The sequence below is a fragment of the Malaya genurostris genome, chromosome 2 (genome assembly GCF_030247185.1).
Source record: "Malaya genurostris strain Urasoe2022 chromosome 2, Malgen_1.1, whole genome shotgun sequence".
Classification (NCBI taxonomy): Eukaryota; Metazoa; Arthropoda; class Insecta; order Diptera; family Culicidae; genus Malaya; species Malaya genurostris.
Window position 1 is genome coordinate 332230496 of NC_080571.1, and position 24189 is coordinate 332254684.

Below are 24189 nucleotides of genomic sequence, written 5' to 3' on the forward strand. Positions count from 1 at the left end.
CGGATTGGAATCGATCAAGGAACGATGGGTGGGAGAGTGCCCGAGTAAGCTTGGTCGCGTGAGAGACTCGATCAAGTTCGGTATTGGAACAAAAACCAAGGCGGAGACAGAAGATACAGCATAAAGCAAACCGGGTGATGAAGGAATGATAGGAACGATAGAAAGAAGAAGGTACCTTACCGCAGAGTGGTTTCCGAGGCTCATAGTGATCAACAACGACGGCAGGGAGTTTCGATGCGGTTGTGTTGGTCGATTTGGAAAGGTGTGGAATGGAAGAGATCGCGTATGAAGCACCTTACGCGCGGGTAGTACGCAACAGGTTAAGGTTCGGGTTGCTCTGCTCTTTCTCTCCCTTGCGTCGTCGTCGTCGTTGGTTACAGTTCGTCGGCTTCAGCGGGACAGGTTTCTGGGACTGGGACTGCCAGTGTGGTGGTAGCCGTTTTCAGTTAGGGCGAGCTTTATGCTCTCGCGGAGAGAATCATCGGAAAACAACAACTGAAACTGTATCGATCACCGCATGCGGGTCTGGTCCAAGAAGGTCACGGTTAGATCGCGGTGATCTCCAGTGAACAGTGTTTGTGCAAACGTCGAACCAGCGGGTTGGTTTTCTAACTGGGCTTTCCGCGTTGAGTGTGTTTTCCCCACCCCAAAGGGCTTTCTAAGGGACTTTGCTTTGCTTTTCTCGTCTTGACCGGTTTGTGTGTTTGTCTTCTGTGCTGTTTTGTTATTGATCGTTGACGCCGCGGTAGCGCTACAAGTGTTGTGTTGATCGCGGCTTGCTTCAGGACTTGGTTGTTTTGTTGTCTACCGTCGGTATTGGTGAAGAACAACCGTGCAATATCATATCATATCCTTCCGGTACCTGAACGTTAAAAGTTTCCGGCTTTACCTGTCGAAAGCGAAGAAATAGGTAGAAAATTTATGGTTCTGATCAAAGATCATTCACACCGCGAAAAACTTTGCTGTTTTGGAGCTGATGGGAGATTGAAACTTGTTTGTGAGTGAAATTTGTGAATTTTCAAACGAAGAACGAAGTTCCACAAAGGCAAACAAATCGGACTTCACCGTAGGGTTATGATCAGTGATTAGCGAGTGTGAACGAGCAATGGAAACTTGCGTACTAATTCCGCAGGAGTTTGCCCTGGCCGTGACGGGAGTCGGTGCGCGCAACTCCCGGGAGCAAACGGCCACCGTGTGGTCCAATTCGGCAATTCCGCAGGGTCGACTGTGCTATCCCTTCCAGGGTACGGTCCGGATAGACAATCTGGACGTGTACAGCTACGTGGACGAAGACGACGTGAGTATCAATTTGCAATCAGTGCGTTTTTCCTTTTTCGAAAAAAAAAAACATACAATAAATTCAAGTCGGATCGATCCGAAGAAGGGAGCTCAAATTTCATACATTATTCAAAGGGTTGAAGTTGATTGGTACAACGGTCTCGTGAGCAACGTGGGAGCGAGATCTCATTTTGCTTTCGGCACTTTCTTACATTACAAGGAAAGTCATCCGAGTGTAAAAGAAAATTTTGCCCCCTTTAACGTGGGCTTGCAGTGGGCAGCCTTCCGTATCCGTGGGAAAGCTCGTCTTGGTCGGTTGTTCTAGATCATTTATTGTGGAAGCTTCGGGTTTCCTGGGTACTTTTTGCCTTGGTTTTGGGTGTGTCAATTACGCTCTGCAGCAGTAATGAGCACTGTCAGAAACTTCTTCATGGCGGCGAGAATTTTTCTCGTATTGGTCAATCAGATTGAAGGGTTTTGTTTCTGGGATTCGTGACGAGAGAGAGAGAGAGAGTTCCGGGAATAACAAAAAACATCCATCAAGTAGTAATCGCATTGATTTATGATCACTATTTTGTTAGTCGAAGAGTTTTAAACCGTTTTTGAAAAATAGTTGAAACACAGTGGAAAGTGTAATTAGAAAAAAATTATGCTTTTAATTGTCAAAATAAGCTTCTTATTGACGGATTAAAATTAAAAGGTTTTGAAATATGAATTTTATTGTCAATTCAACTTAAAATATTGTGCAATGATGCAAGAAAAATTCTACAAAATTCAATATTGTTTTCAAAAACTTCGTTCGTGTTGGAAAAAACATGCTATTGAAACAAACGCTTGAGTTGAGCAAATACTGTTGAAAAATAAATGAAGCTAAACCGGGGGTAAATAAACGATATAAACAAACAAAACAAATGAAGCTACTTGCGTAAAAATTGTTGACGCGGGACTACATCTTTGGTTCATGAAAGGGTAGCAATAGTAGATAGTCTTTTGTTTCAACCAAAGATAAACTCAAGATTGCAATGTCTCATACGTTGGGTCAGTAATCATGAACCAGTTGGCTCAGCAATAGTGTAATTTTATTGAACCGTTGTTAGTAGGCGTCGACTAGTTCCGACTAAATACCTTGGAAACAATACAAGTTAGAAAGCAAGCAAACGATTGACCAAATGATTCGTTGCTTATTTTGACTTTGATTTTGCTTCGTGAGATGAGACAAAAAGAGACTAACTGAACTGTAAGTAATTTTTACTCTCTTATTTCAAGAATCACTGGATATGCAGCCAAATTGCTCAATATCGTTCATACTGTAACTTGATATTTTTCCATAAACATAAACAAACATTGTCATAGTTACGATGCATGTTAGCAACCGGACGCTTGTTGTTTTGCTTCAAATGATTATCAAACTGTAACTGACAGCGAACCGAGTTCATCGAGGGGTCCTTTTCAATTGGTACATGCGAAATTGCGGTCTTTCATATTTTTGCAATGTGCAGGAAAATTGCATGGATAATGTTTCAATCCTATTGATACTAAAAATCCTTTTCACACGTGGAACGGCCAGCGCCTTGTACTTTGAATCCTCAATCCAATAATGAAAAGTACAGGCTTTCATTGACTATTTGTTTCGATTCCTTCGCTTTTCTTAATTATTTGTTGTTTGAAAAAAAAATTTTTCTTGCCCGAAGAAGCGAACGATTTTGAGATATTAACCTTTATAATCAAAACAAAAAAAAAACGGCCCACGTTTCAAGGTTTTTTTTTCTCTTCATCTTGAGAGCAAAACGACTGCAAATATTTTTCATAAAGTAGTCGTCTTATTGTGAAAATGAAGTAGTAGTAAACCCAAGTTTAAATATTTTCAGTGATTATCTGTCAAAATGGAAAATTAAACCAAATGCAGCAAAAACGCAATTAATTATCTTTTCTCATAAGCCAAGAGCTTCTTTTCCTAAACCAAATAATAATCACATTCTCAAATTGAATGGCTTGGAATTGACATGGTCTGATCAAGCTAAATACTTAGGTTTATCGTATGACAAAAAACTCACTTTCAAGGATCACATTGAAGAAATCCAGGTAAAGTGTAATAAATATAACAAATGTTTATATCCTCTTATAAACAGAAATTCTCTGTCTGTCTAAAAAACAAATTGTTAATTTATAAACAAATTTTCAGACCAGCCATGCTTTATGCAGTACTAATTTGGTCAAGTTGTTGTTCCACCAGGAAGAAAACGCTTCAAAGGATTCAGAATAAAATTCTAAAAATGATCTTAAAGCGTCCTCCCTGGTTTAGTACAAATGAGTTACACAGACTCACAAATATAGAACCATTAGATGTAATGTCACATAATATTATAAGCAAATTCCGACAAAAATCGATGCAATCTTCAATTGAATCGATTCGCTCTCTGTATTAGTTAGTAAGTTAGTATATAAGTTCCTTTTCCCCATTACACAATACAAGTAGGTTTAGAATTTTCCCTACACAAAAATCTCAGAATTGCGGAAGCAAATAATGTCCTCATGGTAATAACCAAATCATACATATAATAGGGCTGAAAAGTCACCACTTGTGGCTGAACACCCAATTTAAATCTTAATAATTTAATTTTAACTCATATTCCAATAAATAGTTATTTAAAAAAAAAAGTAGTAGTAAACCCGTGAAATGTTAAGCAAATGTTCAAATACAAATCTTTAAAACCACAAATTACCAATGAACTCATCTTTTAATAAACATTAGTTAGTGTTTGTTTTCATTTTATTCACGTTTCGCCTTCGGCTCATCAGTGCTTTAGCAATTGAAATCGAGCTGGGCTGAGGCCAGTAGGTCGCGTAAAACCACGTGGCTCGCTATGCGTATTACATTTCTCTCCATGCTCTCTCGCAAATGTTCAAACTGACTTTCGATGTGGTCGGGTGGTCAAGAAAGTTTTGATATTTTCGGTTACAAGTTTGATTGCATTATATAAAATCCAATAAAGCTACTGCTTGTTTGGCAGCCTTACTGAGCCGATTTTATTTCTCTCTCATGTTTTGTTACGTTACCAGGAAACTGGAGCAGATAACAATGGCGCTGCCATAGAAATCGGTTTACCATCACAAAAATAACATTCACTTCATTTTTATCGCGATAACACCTATGTTTTATGCACTAATCGCATCTAAATTAAATTATCTAGACATTGTCAAGATAGATTTTTGATCCATGCTTTTGAGGGGGAGATATTCAATGAACAAGTTGAAAGACGGAGTTTTCAGCTATGGAATTGTTCCTTCAGAAAAAAAGACTTTCCCGACCGCTAAAGTCAATGAATCATTCTGAAATTTTCACAGAATAATCTAAACTAATTTTCTAAGAGATTGTCAGTTGGGTTTTTTTTATATTCACGTTCACCGTTTCTGAGAAAATCAGATTTGAAGCGTGGAAATAGCCCTCTAAAAACACACTGGCCTCAGCCCTTAAGCCGCTAAGCAAACGAAAAATTTACTATACTGAAGTGAAACTTTCATAATATTTTCAGTTTAAAAAACTTTTTTTCTTGCCCGAAGAAGCGAACGATTTTGAGAGAGTACCAATATCCTTTCTGATGACCTCTTGCATGTTCTCTGCTGAGCATCACATAGGTTATTCCCTCTTCCGGCATACTTGCTACATGTCCAACCAACTGTAGTCTGCCGTGTTTTATAAGCTTTTCAATGTCCGCATGTTTGTTTACTTGCCACAGCTCATGATTCACGTGTCTGCGCCATTCTTCCTTCGTATTTCACATATTTTACGTATTCAGCATATTAATTACTTTTCTCTTCAATATCAATTCGCTTGCGGAACTAACCATTTAATTTTTAATCGCGAACTTAGTTTGAGTAGATTCAATCAAACTCTGTGCTCGCATTGCATATCTAAACACAATATAACCAGTAGATGTCTGACTGATCCAGGGATGAAGACCTATTGTTTTTCCTGGCGCTAATCAGAGTCCAAGCAAATCGTTTCAGTTGGTATAGTAGTATAAAAATGATACTTTCTTTCATATTAAATCTACAAAAAATATTCAAATTAACGACTTTACTGGCTGCGGAGAAGTCATTGACTAACTCATCGCGCTATACTTGTACCTTTAAAACTTTCTGGAGACGACATTAATGAAGTACTGTTCACAATAGATCTATGCTCGAATTACAAATTTTTGCGTTACTAAAAGAATGTTGAACGCTGATTCATTTTGTTTGAGGCATTTTTAATTAGTCAATTTTGAAAATCGAAATTGTTCTAATCCTCGGTTAAAGTATTAAGCATGTGTTTTTATATTTCATGATTATATCTGTTATGGTCATTCACTTTCTATTCATTCGGGGGTTTTGCACATGACTTTTGTGATATTTATGAAAATATAATATAATGGAGTTTGTTGATCATAACCATTTCGGCAAAGAAAATTAATATTTATATTTCGATTTATTTTACATCTAATTAAGTGTCAGTCAGGAAAATGGTGTGAAGACATGACAAGACACCGATTGATAAAAAATAAAAGTCAATTGCTATTTGATTATTTATTCAAGATAAGCGTTGGCTTATTGTCTTTGTTTTCTCGTCAGAACATTTATTTTACATTGACGGCAAAGCGCTTCGAAGCTTTGTACTTAATCTTCAGGGCAAAAGCGAGTACAGAGATGGCTTATCGGGAATCTAATTTACTGTAAAGCCATATCGGAATTGAAAGCAACACGAGTTGGTCGAATACGTTTTCAAGTGATATTTGGGGGTAAAAAATTAACAATTTTTCCTTCTCCAAATTACAATCTGTACGGCTAGCAAGCCGAAACTTGTTTCGTCCGAGACGTCAGTTTAGACATTACATTTACAGTTCAACATAAACTGCTATGCACTGATGAGTCTAAGACGAAACGTTAAACCTTGACACCTAATTTTTTTTTAAATATATTATTCACACTCCAAAAAATTTTGAATAATACAGGTGACTTAATTCCTCATACGATGTAATTCATAAAGATAGATTAGCTTGAATTTTACTGGTTTCGACTGTAACTTGCATTCTGCTAACAAGTGCGACTGTATGAATTTAAATGCACCGTTTACCAACCAAGCAGATGTATGCTTCTGTGGCTCAGTCGATTAACAGACGTACTTGCGATCCAATGATTCTCGGTTCAAGTCGCGGCGGTTGCTATCAGTATTCTTTGTTTTTATTTCAACGTATTTATGTCATGGAGTTTTAGACACAATATTAAATGTTCTTCCACGTAAATATGCGTGAGCTACGACGCTCCATTTATGTGCGTCTAATAAGATGTGGAATCACAGGGATTTTTTTAAGTGTGTATTGCAATATGGGTAAATTTAAATTATTAAGATTTAAGTTGGGTGTTCAGTTACGAGTCAAAATTTGATACTTGAACCATAAAGGTATTAACAAGCGAAAATTTAGCATTGAGAAAGCTTTTTTAAATAAGAGATTTATTTTGGATATCGCTTATACAAACAAATTTCGTGACAATGAAAAAATCATCATTTTTGCAAATTTTCGTTTAACAAAATAAATTCAAATATTTTGCATGATAAAAAGCATCATTCGACTTTCAAAAAATCATATTTTTTCTTTTATAATTGATTATAACGAAACATTTCAAGAATGTTTTGTCAAGTTTTGAAGTCAATCGAAGTATAAATCTTGGGCCTGAGCGCCCAGCTCTTGCTTCTTCGCACAATGAGATAGCCATAGATTAAGGTCCATAACTTCCAGAGTTTCGTTCCAATAGGCTTGAAAATTTCACAGAATACTCTTGAAATGTTTTACTATAATAAAATAATGAATGAATTTTCAAAAGTGTTAGACCCTGTCCGTCCCTTAAGAGAAAAAAATTCCATTCAATTCCACTTCATCAAAATACAATTATTTTCTTTTGAACCAAAAGTTAGACGTGTGATTTATGTTATGTGTTTTCAACTTGGTCTTGTTCGTCGGTTCAGCGTAAGGCGTTTGTCTACCGAATCGGTTGTCATATGTTCGAGACTCTCTGTTTAAAAAATACCCTGAGTTTTATTCATAGGAAGATTAAAAATTTGTTACTACAGTTTAAAATTACCCTTTTAACGATATTTTGAAGTTGGTTGAAAACTACTATAAAAGCAAATTCAGCAGATGGAAGTTTTATATGGGAGATTTTTAATAGTACTGAAACTTAAACAAATGTCAATTGTCAAATTTAAAACTGGTATGCGCTGTCGTTTTATATTTTTCTATTTATATATATGAAAAGTGAAATGCTGCTGGGGCTGCCAGTTTTCTTGTTATAATTTCCAGTTTTAAATTTTAAAACTGACATAACATATGCATGTAGAACTGGAACACTCGTGAACATGCCCTAATGTGTCAGATTGTTGATTGTTGACCAACGATTTTCGGCTTTTGTTAGACAAAAATGTTAAGTAAAGAAACAACAGATGTGCGATAAATAGGTCGTATAAATTACTTTTTTTAGAGCGAATTCAGCAGCTAGAAGTTCTATATGGAAGATCTACATATAATAGAGCTGAAACTGGAACAAACGTGTCCCCAGCAAGCCGTTCTAGTTTTATTTATTCGACCAGTTCTTCTGTCAAATTTAAAACTGGTCTACGATGCCGTTCTATTTTTTGTATATTTGAAACACGAGTAAAACACTGCTGGGGCTGCCAGTTTTTCGTGTTATAAAATTCAGATTTAAATTTTGTAACTGGCATAAATTGTGCATCTAGAACTAGAACACTACTGAATATGCCCTTAGCCTCTGAATGACTTCTTTTTCGTGTTCTTGGAGTACAAATTTTAAATCAATCGCGTCCGTTCCCGTCAACGGTTGCTACGATTTCGGCGATTGCTTCGGTTCAATAAACCAACGTTGTTTTCGTTTGAAGCCGATCCCAATCCAATCTATACAGTCCAATTGAAGTGAGCTTGTTTGTTATGTCGTTTTCGCTTGATGCCAAACCTAACCCAGTTTCCACTCTAACTGCTGTCAAACCGTTTGTTTGAAGCCAGTTTTGAACTGAAAATCGAGTCAGTTTCGAACCTGGTTTTTTTATATCTGGTTTGCTCGAACCCTCGTTGCTAAGTGCGAAATCAACACAGTTTCATGAAAAGTGTTTGTTTGATGAAACTACACAGAAAGAAAAGATGAAACTTACACGACATGTAAACCAATAGTACTATTAAACAGACATCAGTTGAAACGAAAATCCGATTTAAAACTATGATTGATGTAAAATTACATTGAAATGCATTTACTTTTTCATTGAACAAGGTTGTATATTGACAAATGGCTTAGTTTTGTAATGTAACTTTCCATTTAATTACCTGCTCCAAAAATGTGCATGAAAATAAATGTAAATTCACAAAATATTTTTATTTGTGTACCTTGGATTAGTTTCAGTTTTCTCAAGCGAAAACGTCATTAGAAACTAGTTTCGATCTTAGTTTCAAATTTTCAGTTATTGTAACGAAAAGCATGCACGGCAAAGCTTGCTTCCGTTATCGAAATCATGCAACAAATCCTTTCGATATTCTGAAAAGTACACTTTCAAAAAAAAAGATACTTACGCTTGACGTAAATTCAAGCATGCCGTAATGTTTTCAGTGACATCTATTATTACATCTATCAACATGTAAAAATAACTTCTGTGCCTGTACCAATGTAAACTTCAACTAAATTATCTGTGAAGTTAAGGATATGATTTATCAATACATGCTTTGAATTTTAAATTCAAGTGGATTACGGCGCTCCTTTTATGTGCATCTATAAAGACGTAAACCTACACGAATTTTTCTAAGTGTGTACTACTGCTTTCCTACGAGCATTCGAAACGTGATGACAGACCAACAGTTGTATTCATAAAATGATGCAAAATATTTTCAGAGTGTTTTTTTTGCTTACGTTCTTATGATGATGGGAATAATAAGTACACAGAAAAAATTATGAATTTTACAGGTGACAAACGAAACAATTAGGTAGTTAATTTTTCAAATGACGTAATATTCCACTCGCACATAATTTTACACGCTCCGAATGTAATTTGCACTCATCTACCAAGCGCCGCTTTATGGTTTTAAATGTATCAATTATTCAATGAACAGATATGAGCTCTGTGGTTCAGTTGAGTAACCGACGTGCTTCTGTTCTAATGTTTCTCGGTTCAAGTCGCGCTGCTGCTATCAAGCTTTTGTTTTTTATTTCATTCGAATTCAAGATTCCATTTTACATGTGTTCTTGACTATAAATTTGTGTGAAATACGACGCTCCATTTATGTGCATCTTAAAATCACAAGATTATTTCGAACTATGTATATTTAAACAGTTTTCAAAAAATTTAACTTATTTTTTCAATGGAAATCCTTTTTTCAAGATTTCGCTCGTGTAAATAATGAAACATGCTAAAAGGCTGCACGTTAATTTCGTGGTGTCCCTCAAAATGTGTAATATTTTGAGGCTTGAATTCTCGGAATATTGAATATAAATATTAAATATTGATTAGTCGAGTTTGAACGACTTTCAAAAAGAAGAAGAAAAAAAACGCATCGGAGCTAGATGTAGCACATAAAACAGCGACAGTACAAAGTTGAATACGTGCAGAGGCTCCATTGAATAGATGATAGAAAATATTTGCGGTTCATGTCTCGTATCTGTGGTATTTTTTTGTGCAAATTTTCATTTCTGCTATGTCATTCAGCAGTCTTTCTCGGTCTTGCTGCTCATTGGGTACTGATAAAAGTTAAATTATGTTGAGTCGCCTTCAACATTTTATCTACAAAAAATAAGGGAATACTTTAACTATATACCAGATGGGCATGTGTAAAGTTTCTTTTATTTCTCAAAAAAATATAAAATTCGAGTATTTAAGAAATAAATTGTCCATCTCTTTGGTAGCTGATTGATATCAACTCACAATAAATCTTAACCTCTCACTGACATTCATCGAGCCTTTTACGTACATCAGTATTGCTCAGCCAGTAGATGAGTAAATGTAGATGTAAATAGCAAACAAAGTTCGAAATAATAACAAATTTTTCTGGTCTTGATGTTCCTATGCTGTAATAGCGATACTTGAAATTTTCTGGATATCGAAGGAATCAAGAAACTGTACAATATATGTTTAGCATCAAAATCAGTTTTTATATCTTATTTCGTTATTGATGAGTTATTCCAATTTCATTAGGTTGAATTGAAATGGGCTCTATCTTCCAATAAAACACTATTGAATAAACTACATCAACATTAGATAAGGCGAATGCTTATAATATAATTCAATTCTGAGTGCTAGGATACCAAATAACTGAAAAATTGGTCTTCTTTAAATATTTTGTTCTTGCTTTGATATTACAATGCCAGAATTTTATATTTTGTTGCTATTTCCTCATGCAGACTTTGTTATGATTTTTGATATTTTAACTCTTATTTCAAAACTAAATAATGTTAAATACTTCCATTGAGATGTTTGGCTTTAATAATAAAATTTGTTATTGGTTAGCAAATCAATTCTTCCCGGGGTGCGTGTCCCTTTGATGATGAAAAAAAAGATGATAATCAGAAGGCGCTAGACCTGGTGAATTTGGTGGGGGGGTGTCGAGTTCACAAACAAGCCTAGAAATAGTTCGTTTGACCACTTTGGCTGAATGTGTCGGAGCGTTGGCTAGATACAGAGTGACTTTGCCAGACTTTGGAGTCCTTTGTGTTGGTACATTTGTTGGTGGTAGTACTAACTGTTTCGTTGGGTTTGATAATCTGTTTTGATTCCACCACACACATTTGATTGTTTTGACGTGAATACTTCTTACTTTATTATGGGGCTCCTTTTCAAAATTCGTCTTGTGAAAGAATGGGTAGAACTTCATCGTGAATATCTCGAACTGTACCAAACGTAACAGCATATTTCTTTCTCCATGCCATCGGAATGATGATCAGCAGTTTATGGTTAAATTTTCAACAGTATGAGATAATAGATTTCTCAAATTTTTACTTGTATTTTTTGCACTTGGACGAAGGTTTTGAGCTAGTCTCAGTTCCGATGTTCAGATGGACGAGTATAAATGGTAAACCAAGACCGAAATCGATCGTTTTTTTCTTGTGCGTTAGACGGAAATGGAAGTCGTGTTTAGAACCTTCAACCAGCAATAGCGAAAATAGACCTTCTGTGAGATGAAAAGCCTCCTTCGGATGGGATTGTGGAACTGAATTCTAGAACTGAATTTTGAAACTGAATTCAAGACCTGGGTACTGATCCACCTGACTGATGAACTTCATCTAAAATTTAGAATTTAATTTCAGGTTTCAGGTTTCAGAATATAGGTTCAAAAGTTAAAACTAAGACTCTGGAACTGAGTCCCAATTCTAGATTCTGGAACTAGATTGTTTTAACTAGACTTTGGAACTGAATGTAGTGCCATAATTTAGGTTCGGAATTCGTATCTAGAATTCGGATTCAGGAATTCAAACTTAGAATTCTGGAACAAAATTCAAAATATAAATTTCGGATATGGATTCTGAAACAAAATTTTACATCCGAGCTCCGAACCAGTACTTTAGAAAAGACATCTGAACCATTATTTAATACAGAATTTAATTCCTAAATTCAGGTTCGGAATTGAATTTCTAAATTCAGTTTCAGAATTCATTTTCAGAATGCGGGTTCAGAACTCAGGTTCAGAATTCAGATTCAGAGCTAAGGTTCAGAATTCAGAACTTGCATAATATTTCGGAACTGACATCTGAACCATTATTTAATTCAGAATTTAATTCCAAAATTCAGTTCAAAATTCGGGTTCAGAATTCAGGTTCAGAATTCAGGGTCAGAGTAAAGGTTCAGAATTCAGGTTCAGTATTCAAATTCAAATTGTGAATTCAGGTTCAGAATTCAGAACTTGCCTAATATTTCGAAACTGAGATCTGGACCATTATTTTATTCAGAATTTGATTCCTAAATTCAGTTTCAGACTGGAATATCTAAATTCAGTTTCAAAATTCATTTTCAGAATTCGGGTTCAGAACACAGGTTCAGAATTCAGGTTCTGAATTCAGATTCAGAATTCCGGTTCAGAGCTTAGGTTCAGAACTCAGGTTCAGAATTCAGATTCAGAATTTAGGTTCAGAATTCAGGTTCATAATTCAGAACTTGCATAATATTTTGGAACTGAGATCTGGACCATTATTTTATTCAGTATTTGATCCCTAAATTCAGTTTCAGACTGGAATATCTAAATTCAGTTTCAGAATTGATTTTCAGAATTCAGGTTCAGTATTCAGGTTCAGTATTCAGGTTTCGAATTCAGGTTCAGAATTCAGATTCTGAATTCATGTTCAGAATTCAGGTTCGTAATTCAGAACTTTCATAATGTTTTGAAACTGACATCTGAACCATTATTTAATTCAGAATTTAATTCCTAAATTCCGTTTCAGAATTGAATTTCTAAATTCAGTTTCAGAATGGATTTTCACTTCAATTCCTAAATTCCGTTTCAGAATTGAATTTCTAAATTCAGTTTCAGAATTCATTTTCTGAATTCGGGTTCAGAACTCAGGTTCAGTATTCAGGTTCCGAATTCAGGTTCAGAATTCAGATTCTGAATTCAGATTCTGAATTCAGGTTTAGAATTCAGGTTCATAATTCAGAACTTGCATAATATTTTGGAACTGAGATCTGAACCATTATTTAATTCAGAATTTGATTCCTAAATTCAGTTTCAGACTTGAATTTCTAAATTCAGTTTCAAAATTCATTTTCAGAATTCGGGTTCAGAACACAGGTTCAGAATTCAGGTTCTGAATTCAGATTCAGAATTCCGGTTCAGAGCTTAGGTTCAGAACTCAGGTTCAGAATTCAGATTCAGAATTTAGGTTCAGAATTCAGGTTCATAATTCAGAACTTGCATAATATTTTGGAACTGAGATCTGGACCATTATTTTATTCAGAATTTGATCCCTAAATTCAGTTTCAGACTGGAATATCTAAATTCAGTTTCAGAATTGATTTTCAGAATTCAGGTTCAGTATTCAGGTTTCGAATTCAGGTTCAGAATTCAGATTCTGAATTCATGTTCAGAATTCAGGTTCGTAATTCAGAACTTTCATAATGTTTTGAAACTGACATCTGAACCATTATTTAATTCAGAATTTAATTCCTAAATTCCGTTTCAGAATTGAATTTCTAAATTCAGTTTCAGAATGGATTTTCACTTCAATTCCTAAATTCCGTTTCAGAATTGAATTTCTAAATTCAGTTTCAGAATTCATTTTCTGAATTCGGGTTCAGAACTCAGGTTCAGTATTCAGGTTCCGAATTCAGGTTCAGAATTCAAATTCTGAATTCAGATTCTGAATTCAGGTTCAGAATTCAGGTTCATAATTTAGAACTTGCATAATATTTTGGAACTGACATCTGAACCATTATTTAATTCAGAATTTAATTCCTAAATTCCGTTTCAGAATTGAATTTCTAAATTCAGTTTCAGAATTCAGATTCTGAATTCAGGTTCAGAATTCAGGTTCATAATTTAGAACTTGCATAATATTTTGGAACTGAGATCTGGACCATTATTTTATTCAGAATTTGATTCCTAATTTCAGTTTCAGAATTGAATTTCTAAATTCAGTTTCAAAATTCATTTTCAGAATTCGGGTTCAGAACACAGGTTCAGAATTCAGGTTCTGAATTCAGATTCAGAATTTAGGTTCAGAATTCAGGTTCATAATTCAGAACTTGCATAATATTTTGGAACTGAGATCTGGACCATTATGTTATTCAGAATTTGATTCCTAAATTTAGTTTCAGACTGGAATATCTAAATTCAGTTTCAGAATTGATTTTCAGAATTCAGGTTCAGTATTCAGGTTTCGAATTCAGGTTCAGAATTCAGATTCTGAATTCATGTTCAGAATTCAGGTTCGTAATTCAGAACTTTCATAATATTTTGAAACTGACATCTGAACCATTATTTAATTCAGAATTTAATTCCTAAATCCAGTTTCAGAATTGAATTTCTAAATTCAGTTTCAGAATTCGGGTTCAGTATTCAGGTTCCGAATTCAGGTTCAGAATTCAGGTTCATAATTCAGAGCTTGCATAATATTTCGGAACTGACATCTGAACCATTATTTAATTCAGAATTTAATTCCTAAATTCCGTTTCAGAATTGAATTTCTAAATTCAGTTTCAGAATGGATTTTCACTTCAATTCCTAAATTCCGTTTCAGAATTGAATTTCTAAATTCAGTTTCAGAATTCATTTTCTGAATTCGGGTTCAGAACTCAGGTTCAGTATTCAGGTTCCGAATTCAGGTTCAGAATTCAGATTCTGAATTCAGATTCTGAATTCAGGTTCATAATTTAGAACTTGCATAATATTGTGGAACTGACATCTGAACCCTTATTTAATTCAGAATTTAATTTCTAAATTCCGTTTCAGAACTGAATTTCTAAATTCAGTTTCAGAATTGATTTTCACTTTAATTCCTAAATTCCGTTTCAGAATTGAATTTCTAAATTCAGTTTCAGAATTCGTTTTCTGAATTCGGGTTCAGAACTCAGGTTCAGTATTCAGGTTCCGAATTCAGGTTCAGAATTCAGATTCTGAATTCAGATTCTGAATTCAGGTTCAGAATTCAGGTTCATAATTTAGAACTTGCATAATATTTTGGAACTGACATCTGAACCATTATTTAATTCAGAATTTAATTCCTAAATTCCGTTTCAGAATTGAATTTCTAAATTCAGTTTCAGAATTCAGATTCTGAATTCAGGTTCAGAATTCAGGTTCATAATTTAGAACTTGCATAATATTGTGGAACTGACATCTGAACCCTTATTTAATTCAGAATTTAATTTCTAAATTCCGTTTCAGAATTGAATTTCTAAATTCAGTTTCAGAATTGATTTTCACTTAAATTCCTAAATTCCGTTTCAGAATTGAATTTCTAAATTCAGTTTCAGAATTCATTTTCTGAATTCGGGTTCAGAACTCAGGTTCAGTATTCAGGTTCCGAATTCAGGTTCAGAATTCAGATTCTGAATTCAGATTCTGAATTCAGGTTCAGAATTCAGGTTCATAATTTAGAACTTGCATAATATTTTGGAACTGACATCTGAACCATTATTTAATTCAGAATTTAATTCCTAAATTCCGTTTCAGAATTGAATTTCTAAATTCAGTTTCAGAATTCATTTTCGGAATGCGGGTTCAGAACTCAGGTTCAGAACTCAGGATCAGAATTCAGGTTCAGAATTCGGGTTCATAATTCAGAACTTGCATAATATTTCGGAACTGACATCTGAACCATTATTTAATTCAGAATTTAATTCCTAAATTCAGTTTCAGAATTGAATTTCTAAATTCAGTTTCAGAATTGATTTTCACTTTAATTCCTTAATTCCGTTTCAGAATTGAATTTCTAAATTCAGTTTCAGAATTCATTTTCTGAATTCGGGTTCAGAACTCAGGTTCAGTATTCAGGTTCCGAATTCAGGTTCAGAATTCATAAATTGCATAATATTTCGAAACTGACATCTGAACCTTTATTTATTTCAGGATTTAATTCCTAAATTCAGTTTCAGAATTGAATTTCTAAACTCAGTTTCAGAATTGATTTTCAGAATTCGGGTTCAGAACTCAGGTTCAGAATTCAGGTTCAGAATTCAGGTTCTGAATTCAGATTCAGAATTCCGTTTCAGAGCTTAGGTTCAGAACTCAGGTTCAGAGTTGAGGTTCAAAATTCAGGTTCAGAACTCAGGTTCAGAATTCAGGTTCAGAATTCAGGTTCAGAATTCAGGTTCATAGAATTCAGTTTAAGAATTCAGAACTGGCATACTGGAAATAGAAAGTTACAATTCGGGAAGCAAACCCGATCCACACTTTTTTCCCCAAAACAATTCAGTCTTGCAATCGAACATTTTTTACGCTTCAAAGACCTTCGAAATAGAGTCCTAAGCTCATCATGCTACTGATACAGCCAATCGCTAATAATTCAATCAAACCACCGCACAATTTTCCTGCCAGAGCTCTAGTCAGCCCTTATCACACCGAGGCGTACCGAAAACGGAGCGCAAATCTCATCTCCGGTGCGGAGAGCCCCGACGGGTAGGACCGGTATGGGCTCCGCATTTGGAACCGGTTCCGCAATCAATCAACCTAACGATCATCAGTTCATTCGCACCCGCCGATGAACGTTTTGTTAGACGGGTTGGAGCGTGGTTCTGTTGCCGTGGCCGTATCAACCCATCTGCTCGTAGTTTGCGGATCAATTAAAAACAAATACAACACCAAGCAAACAACCAGCTGCGACGACGTGAATCTATTGCACTTTCAATTTTCCGTCGGAGACTGCGAGAAGGTGTGGCGACGAACCTGTCGTTGAAGTTGTCGTCGTCGTTGTCGAGTGGCGTCAATTAAAACATAAGACGCACTGGTTTCTTTCTCTCATCTCATCTGTTCGTTCGTATCAGTAAAACCACAAAAGGTTAGACAAAACAACAAATGCACTCGATTGCAAGTTTTTCCCACTTTGGGAAGCAAGGCAGGAATTATGATGCCAATTGGATAACAGCTTCCCATTTCTTCTTCGAGTGAATTTGCTCCCCCCCTCCCCTCCGTTTCCTGTAACTAGTTAAGAGTTACCGCACTGCAATTAAGTAAGAGCTAACTAGTCCGGGGCACGTGTTTGAGGTTCAGCTAAATCAGCTGATAAGCGTTCATTGAACCTTTACGATTTCTATCAACTAAAGTCGATCGATCGATCGATCGATTTCGCACGATTTGCTGATTTTCGAGAGCACTTTCACAAACCGGAACGGAACATTAATTATGTCAACTGGCAACACTCGGCACTTGGTCGGTGCATTTCATCCACTGTTTTGCCGGTGGTGGTTGACGGATGATTGTGGGTAGAGAAGGCAAAGAGCAAAAAAAAAACGTCACATAATTAAAAACAATTAAATCAAACGACTCTTGAAGAACGGTCGGACTGGAAAAGGGGGTTGTGGTTGGTTGGTACAATTCAAGTCGATTACGGGGTAGGGCTGCTACCGCAACGGAAAGGTGATATTAGCATAGTAATTAGCAGTATTGTGCGAGCCGACCGGTGGACTTGAACTTGATCGGATGTTGAAGTTCCGTTAAACTGCCGGAGTACGTTGCTTCGAACCTCCAGAGGAGGGTGGTAGATTTGCATACCTATGGATTGAGATTTTAAGTTAGAAATCTAGACTATAAAATTTGAAAACAAATTAAATTGTTATCAGGAAAACCAGAATTACAGAGAATTAGTTTCGACCGAAACTAGTCTCCAAAAAAGTCGTATCTAAATCAATTCCAACTTCTCGCATTCGGTCCCAAAAGCGGCCATCCATCACATTCCCAAGCGCCCAGAATATCATTTGTCCACACACCGGACCGATTGATTCCCATCGAAATTTAAAAGTCAAATTAGCTTTGTGAGCCCCCAGGTATTCTGGGAACCCCCTTCCGCATTACCGCAGATCCCAGCACCGGCCAGCAGCGTGATTTACAGCGGCCTGGTGCGATTGATTGACACATCCATTCAATCAGTTTCGAAACAACACACACACACACGTTTCCCCCGAAAGAAACGAAAAAAAACCTGCTCCAGAAAGACCAGTTCCGCTGCTTCCCTTTTGGAGATTATTTCGGCGTAGCTCGCTTCTAATCGGTTTTGGTTTGACCGATCCGTCACCGGTCGCGTCGCATTTTGGAACCGGCAACCAGTATTGCTCCGGTATTGTAGCGGCTTGACGGTGGCCACGGCGCGGCGGTAGCGTTCGTTACCGAATATGAGTCAGCGCAATTCGCGGGGGCTAATCCCGGCTAATACCCGGGCTCTCTAGCATTTCTTCCCCACTAGAAACTCATTAGCGGGACCATAATACGTACTACCAGCCCACTAGAGCTCGGCGCTGTTTCGGCGTCCGGTGATCCCGGTTCTAGGAACAATCCATACTTCACTGGCCCCATAGCTGATCGGTCGTCTTGGAAGAAAAAAAGAAAAATAACGAAGCAATTATAGGCTTTTATTGATTTATTTCTTTACTATTCGTCAGCAATCCGGCAATCCGATCTTAAACTATATGGCATCGTGGTCGTAGTTCTGGAAGCAACGCTTTCGATCCCCAGGTGCCGATTAGTTGGAATCCTAGCGCACCCAAAATGTGAACGACCTGTGCGCTGCAGCTTCCAAATTGTTGGTTCAATCCGAACAAATGACTTCAATGGTTGATTTATTACCTTCGGCCGTTTTTGATGGAAGGCTGATGGTTTTTTTTCTCCCTCTGGTTTTGGTTGAAAATCAAAATAAAAGGGTGAACAGGGAAAGAATATCGCTCCGCAAACCATCACTTACACTTTGATTTTGGAGCTTCGTAATGATCAATTAGGAACAATGATCGGTCAGAAGTCGATCATCATCAATCTTCGGCGAACTGCGTTGGGTAGGTTTTTGAACTTACAATTTCCACAGGATCGTACCGTGCGATATGGACGATATTCGTTAATCGCTAGTCGGTCCATCTCAAAGATGACGATTCCCCGGCTGCAGCAAATTTCCAGCGCAATCGGAAATCAGTAGATCTGCCAAAAGCTAGGTTCATACTTTTTATTTCTCTCTACCTGCCTTTCAAAACAAAAGTGTTTCAGGATAAAGGTGCAAAGACCTTTTAGCACGAAAACGTAAAAAGCCAAACTCTCTCACACAATTCATCATAAAATGCCATAAAACGTTACAACACCACTTCACTCACCGGCAATTAATAGATCATTTCGATGCAGTAGACCTTTTCCTGTTTCGTGCCTTCCCACTTTCGGGGTTGTTTTCTATTGTCCAATCCGGTCCAGATTCACACAGAGACGACGACTTTGAACTTGACTCGAGATGATCTTTTGAGTGCTTTCGAGTGAAGCTAGAAATGGGAATCAAACTAAACAAAACAAAAAAAACCTTGCATCAAGTTGCATTCGGTTCGCGTTGAGTTCTGCTTGCCCAAATCGGGAAGCAAAGTCCCGCAAAAGGTGATCAATTAGTGCGATCTCTATGGGGGCAGGTGCCTCCGAATGCTGTTCGGTTTCGGAGTTCTCACTGTTCGGCTTCGATCTAGAAAGACAGAAAGTTATCAATCATAGCAGGCTGCAATTATAGGCGCCGGGTACGGTTGAAGGGCTCCGCAATTGACGGATGACGGACGAGTCAGTGTTTGGGATGAATTCTGCTCGGTTTTCTTATACGGTTTTCCTATTTGATGGTTTTTTGGAATTGTGACAGGATGTTGTAATGTTTTGAAATTTCCAAGGTTTGATTAGAAAATAGAAATGTTGTCTCAGTAGTTATTTTAGAAAAGTTCCGATATCACGTATCTCATTTTGCACAAGGTTTAAAAGTTTATCTCCCGTTTTTATCAGCAGAGACTCAACGATAAATTTTGCTGAATTAGTGTTGCGTTGATATCCAGTGAAAAATGTCAGACATTCTTGACAGTATCTTTCAGTACGTCAGTAATTTGAAGCTATTTGAAAGCTGCTGCTCGAATAATGTTTAAACTCTACTCCTAATGTGCGATTCATCAGATGAACTGCTAAGTTGCTCTTGCAGCTTGTTTCGAATTCCGATGCACTGTCGAATAGAAGACGAACCGTAATGAAAACTACTTAAGAGCTGAGGCCAGTAGGTCGCGTAAAATCACGTGGCTCGCTGTGCGTATTCCATTTATCTCCATGCTCTCTCGCAAATGTGCAAAAAGACTCTCGATGTGGCCGGGTGGCCAAGAAAGTTCTGATATTTTCGCTTATAAGTTTGACTACATCACATAAAATCCAAGAAAGCTACCGCTTGTTTGGCAGCCTTTTTGAGCTGATTTTAGGGAACTAAAATGGCGCCGCCATAACACATGGATCAATAAGTCCCGAGACTAACAATGGAAACAACATTTTTTTGCAAATTTTTTTTTTATTCATCAACATAATCACCTTTTAGGGTAATACAATGGTTCCAACGTTTTTCCAATTTTTCAGTACCATGTTTATAAAAAAATTTATCTTTCGCTTCAAAATAAGCTTCAGTTTCAGCGATGACCTCCTCATTTGAGCCAAATCTTTTTCCCTGGAGCATTTTTTTAAGATCAGCAAAGAGCCAGTAGTCACTGGGGGCTAAATCTGGTGAGTATGGGGGGTGGGGAAGCGGATCAAAGCCCAATTCGTTCAATTTTGCCATTGTTTTCATTGTTTTGTTCATTGCTGTTTTTGTTCCATCGAAAGCAATCGCGACACCCACTTGGAAAATACCTTTTTCATGCTCAATTTTTCATGAAGGATAGTAAATACATTTCCATATGATATCTGTGTCATCTCAACAATCTCACGGAGCTTCACTTTACGATCTTTCATTATAATTTTTGTCACTTCACTCATATTTTCCGGTGTAACGGCTTCCACAGGTCTACCCGAGCGTTCCGCGTCATTTGTGTCGGTACGACCACGTTTAAACTCGGCGAACCACCGACAAATCGTTGCTTAATAATAATTTATTGGAAGATGGCTTTTTGTTCAAGTGTTGCCTTAAAAAATATTTGTTTTGCGTCCGACGTTTCGAGAGCCAACGTTTATTTTTAAGGCCGACGTTTCGAAGAAATATCCCTTTATTTTCAGGACAAAACGACAACAAATATTTTTCATCAAGTGGATTGAACCATTGAAAATAAAATGTTTTCGATCGTTCTCAATGTTTCAGTTCACTTGACGAAAAATATTTGTTGTCGTTTTGCCCTGAAGATGACGGAATATTCCTTCGAAACGTCGGCCTTTAGCGCAAAATAAATAGCAGTTGGATAAACGTATACTGAAGGCGTTCGAGCAAAAGAAGGAGGTTTCAGTTCGAGATGTGGCCAAAAATGTGGGCACTTCGAAGTCAAATGTTTTTCGTGCTAAAAAACGTTTGAATCTTCGAGCCTATAAGAAGCAGAAACAACCAAAATGTAGTCCGAAACAAGAAGCATCGATCAGGCCGAGGGTTCGGAAGCTGTACAATACGATTCTTGCTGGAAATTTGAACTGCATAATCATGGACGATGAAACCTACGAGAAACTCGATTACAAATCCTTGCCGGGACCAAAATATTATACGATGCGAGAAGGGCTAGTGTTAAAATAGTCCGAGACGTCGATTGAAATCGAAAAATCTGGTAAGAAAGCTATGGTCTGGCAAGCAATTTCTAGCTGCGGTAAGATTTTGAAACCCTTCATCACCACTGTTTCAAGTAATGTTTACAAAAACGACTTCTACCCAATGATTCGTAGCTACAAGGATCCTGTTGTCTTCTGGCTAGATCTTGCTTCTTGCCACTACTCGAAATCAACGGTAGAATGGTATACTACCAAAAATGTCACTTTCGTCCCAAAAGACATGAATCCACCAAATTGCCCACAACTTCGACCAATTGAGGAATTTTGGGCATTAACGAAGGCACATCCTAGGAAACATGTCTCGGCAGCCGAAACCATTCAACAGTTCGAAAAAGATTGGAAAAAAGTGTCAAAACTTGTCACCAAGAAGTCTGTACGGAATTTAATGAGGAACGTTCGCAAGAAGGTGCGCCAGCTAGTCTACAATGGCTAAGTACCAAATGTAGAGAATATTATTCTGTTGTTGTAGTCTAATATTATCAGTATATAGATAAAAATTTGAATATCTAACACTTGTGAATTATTTACAGCGAAATCAAAGTGCGTCCATACTTTCTGGGACAGTCTTTATTTGTTTATACTTGAATGCTTCGAAATAATCATCGTTTGTTCGTTAAACAGCAGCAAATAATCTAGGTTACCTTTCAATCAATTTATGAAACGATTCTTTCGTTATTCAATTTTTGGGGGCTAATAGAGAAAACAACACAGATAAATTGTTAAGAAATATTACATTTAGAAGCAACTTTCCGCATTAAATAGGCTTCACTGCTTGATAAAATCCCCTGAGTAGCCGACTTAATTTGGTGGAATAAAACAGGTGGACCCATAGTGTTTCATAGTGACAAATGTGTGCTTTTATCGCACAAAAATCTTTAGTAACCTACAAAAACCAAATTTCGAATAGCCAACTTTTTTTTTATCAAAAAATGGTATTATTTTTATCTACAAAAGTCCCGGACTGAAGGGGGACGGGTATAGCGTGATGGGAGGGTTGATGCCTTTCAAGCAGCCCACCTGGGTTCGATTCCCAACTCCGCAAATAGGGTCGGAAGGTTTTTCTGACCCGAAGAGAAGAATGACCTCAAGAGTAAAACCTATATAATAAAAAAAAGTCCCGAGCCTCTCACAGAAAGGACGTGAATAGTTTCGAATCGTGTATATTTTTGTTGAGAACGTGCCTCTAGATGGCCAAATTCCAAATGTCATGACAATCTCTCCACTAGTTTTTGAATAACAGCTGATCGTGTCAGACGAGTTCTAGTTTTCATCAAGCTATGGAAAAAGACGCACCAATGCATTCATGTGAAATTTAATGATATGCGGTACGGATTGGTTCACCATCCCCCATATTACCCAGAACTGGCCCCCAACGACTATTTTTTATTTCTAAATCTGGAAGGGTTTCTCCAGGGAAAGAAATTTTCGTCGAATGCTGTGGTCATTGCAGAAATGGAATCCTATTTTAAAGGACTTGACAATTTTATTTTTCAAAGGGCATCAAAACGTTGGGGGACGGATGACTCTAGATGGCGATTATACTGAAGAATAAAAAAGTTTTCACTGTGAAAAATTGACTTTTTCTTTGTAAGTAGCAAAGTGAATTTCCCATAACTTTCCCATAGTATCAACCGGAAGACAGTGACAATCTACCACTTTGTGGATTGTTTCATGCATATAACAAGGCACTAAACGAACTGTGCCACTGCTTCTGGATCAAAACCGGCAAACCTTTAAAAACAATTCTCTTAGCTCGCCTGTTCGACCATTCTCGGCTACCGTACGGGAGTAGAATGAGAAACGACGAATCGGGGAGCAAAAACCAGAGTAAAGGTCGTGATCGGGTAAACTCAGCTGCGTTCCTCCGCACCCAAAAGAAAAGAACGAAGATTCCCTCTTTCGGCATGACGCCATGAACTTCCATGCAAATCAACCGAACGCGTATGTACTTCGCGATCCACACGAAAAAGCAAAATTAAGTTGTATTCGAACCGAACCACCGCAGCAATCAACCGACCTCGTGAGGTTGGTTCCTTTATGTTCGATACCTCTCCCGATGGTCCGTTTTGCTGTGCATAATTAAGTAATTGTTTAATTATGGCACCCTGGCAGAAGCAGAACCCTGGCACGGTCAATTACCACTTTTAGAAGTCGATTTGTGGAATTGCTTTAAATAATGTGCAATCAGATACAGGCTTCGGTTTGGTTTCGATTAATCGAAATTCAATAATTGGGAAAAAGCTCTGAGTTCTGAACGAATCTGAAAGCAAAAAATAAAAACAAAAAAAAATGTTTGAACATTTTTGTAACCGATCACTTTTCACCCGAGCTAAGAGGGGGATTATTTCCCGATCCGGACGAGGCAGAAACCGTCGTCGTCTTCATCGGTTGTGTCACTTGTGTGCCTAATGGATCGATTTCTTCGTCGTCTGCTCTTGCCCTGGCTTGGCTTGGCAGCAGACAGGCAGGTGAAGCATACCGGGTTAAATTTCTTCTCACGCTGTTTGCCCCATGTGCAGGTTTGATCCGCAGGATCAATGACGACGGCGCGACAACGTCAATAAGTAAGATATCAGCTTGCGCTGGAGGGATTTTACATTCTCATCTCTGTCTCGATCTGTTTTTTTTCGGATCTAAGCCAAAAATTTACGAGGATCACTTTCAGACTCTC

The 24189-nt window shown here is 37.1% G+C and overlaps 1 protein-coding gene across 1 annotated transcript in view; it reads left to right on the plus strand.

The window, feature by feature from the left end:
- Positions 1-352: 352 nt before the first annotated feature.
- Positions 353-24189, plus strand: part of LOC131431614 (zinc finger protein 177-like) — a 44491-nt gene continuing 20654 nt past the window's right edge. The window contains exon 1 of the mRNA XM_058597435.1: positions 353-1297. Coding sequence (XP_058453418.1) covers positions 1106-1297 — 192 coding nt within the window. The 5' untranslated portion in view covers positions 353-1105. The remainder of the gene's footprint in view (positions 1298-24189) is intronic.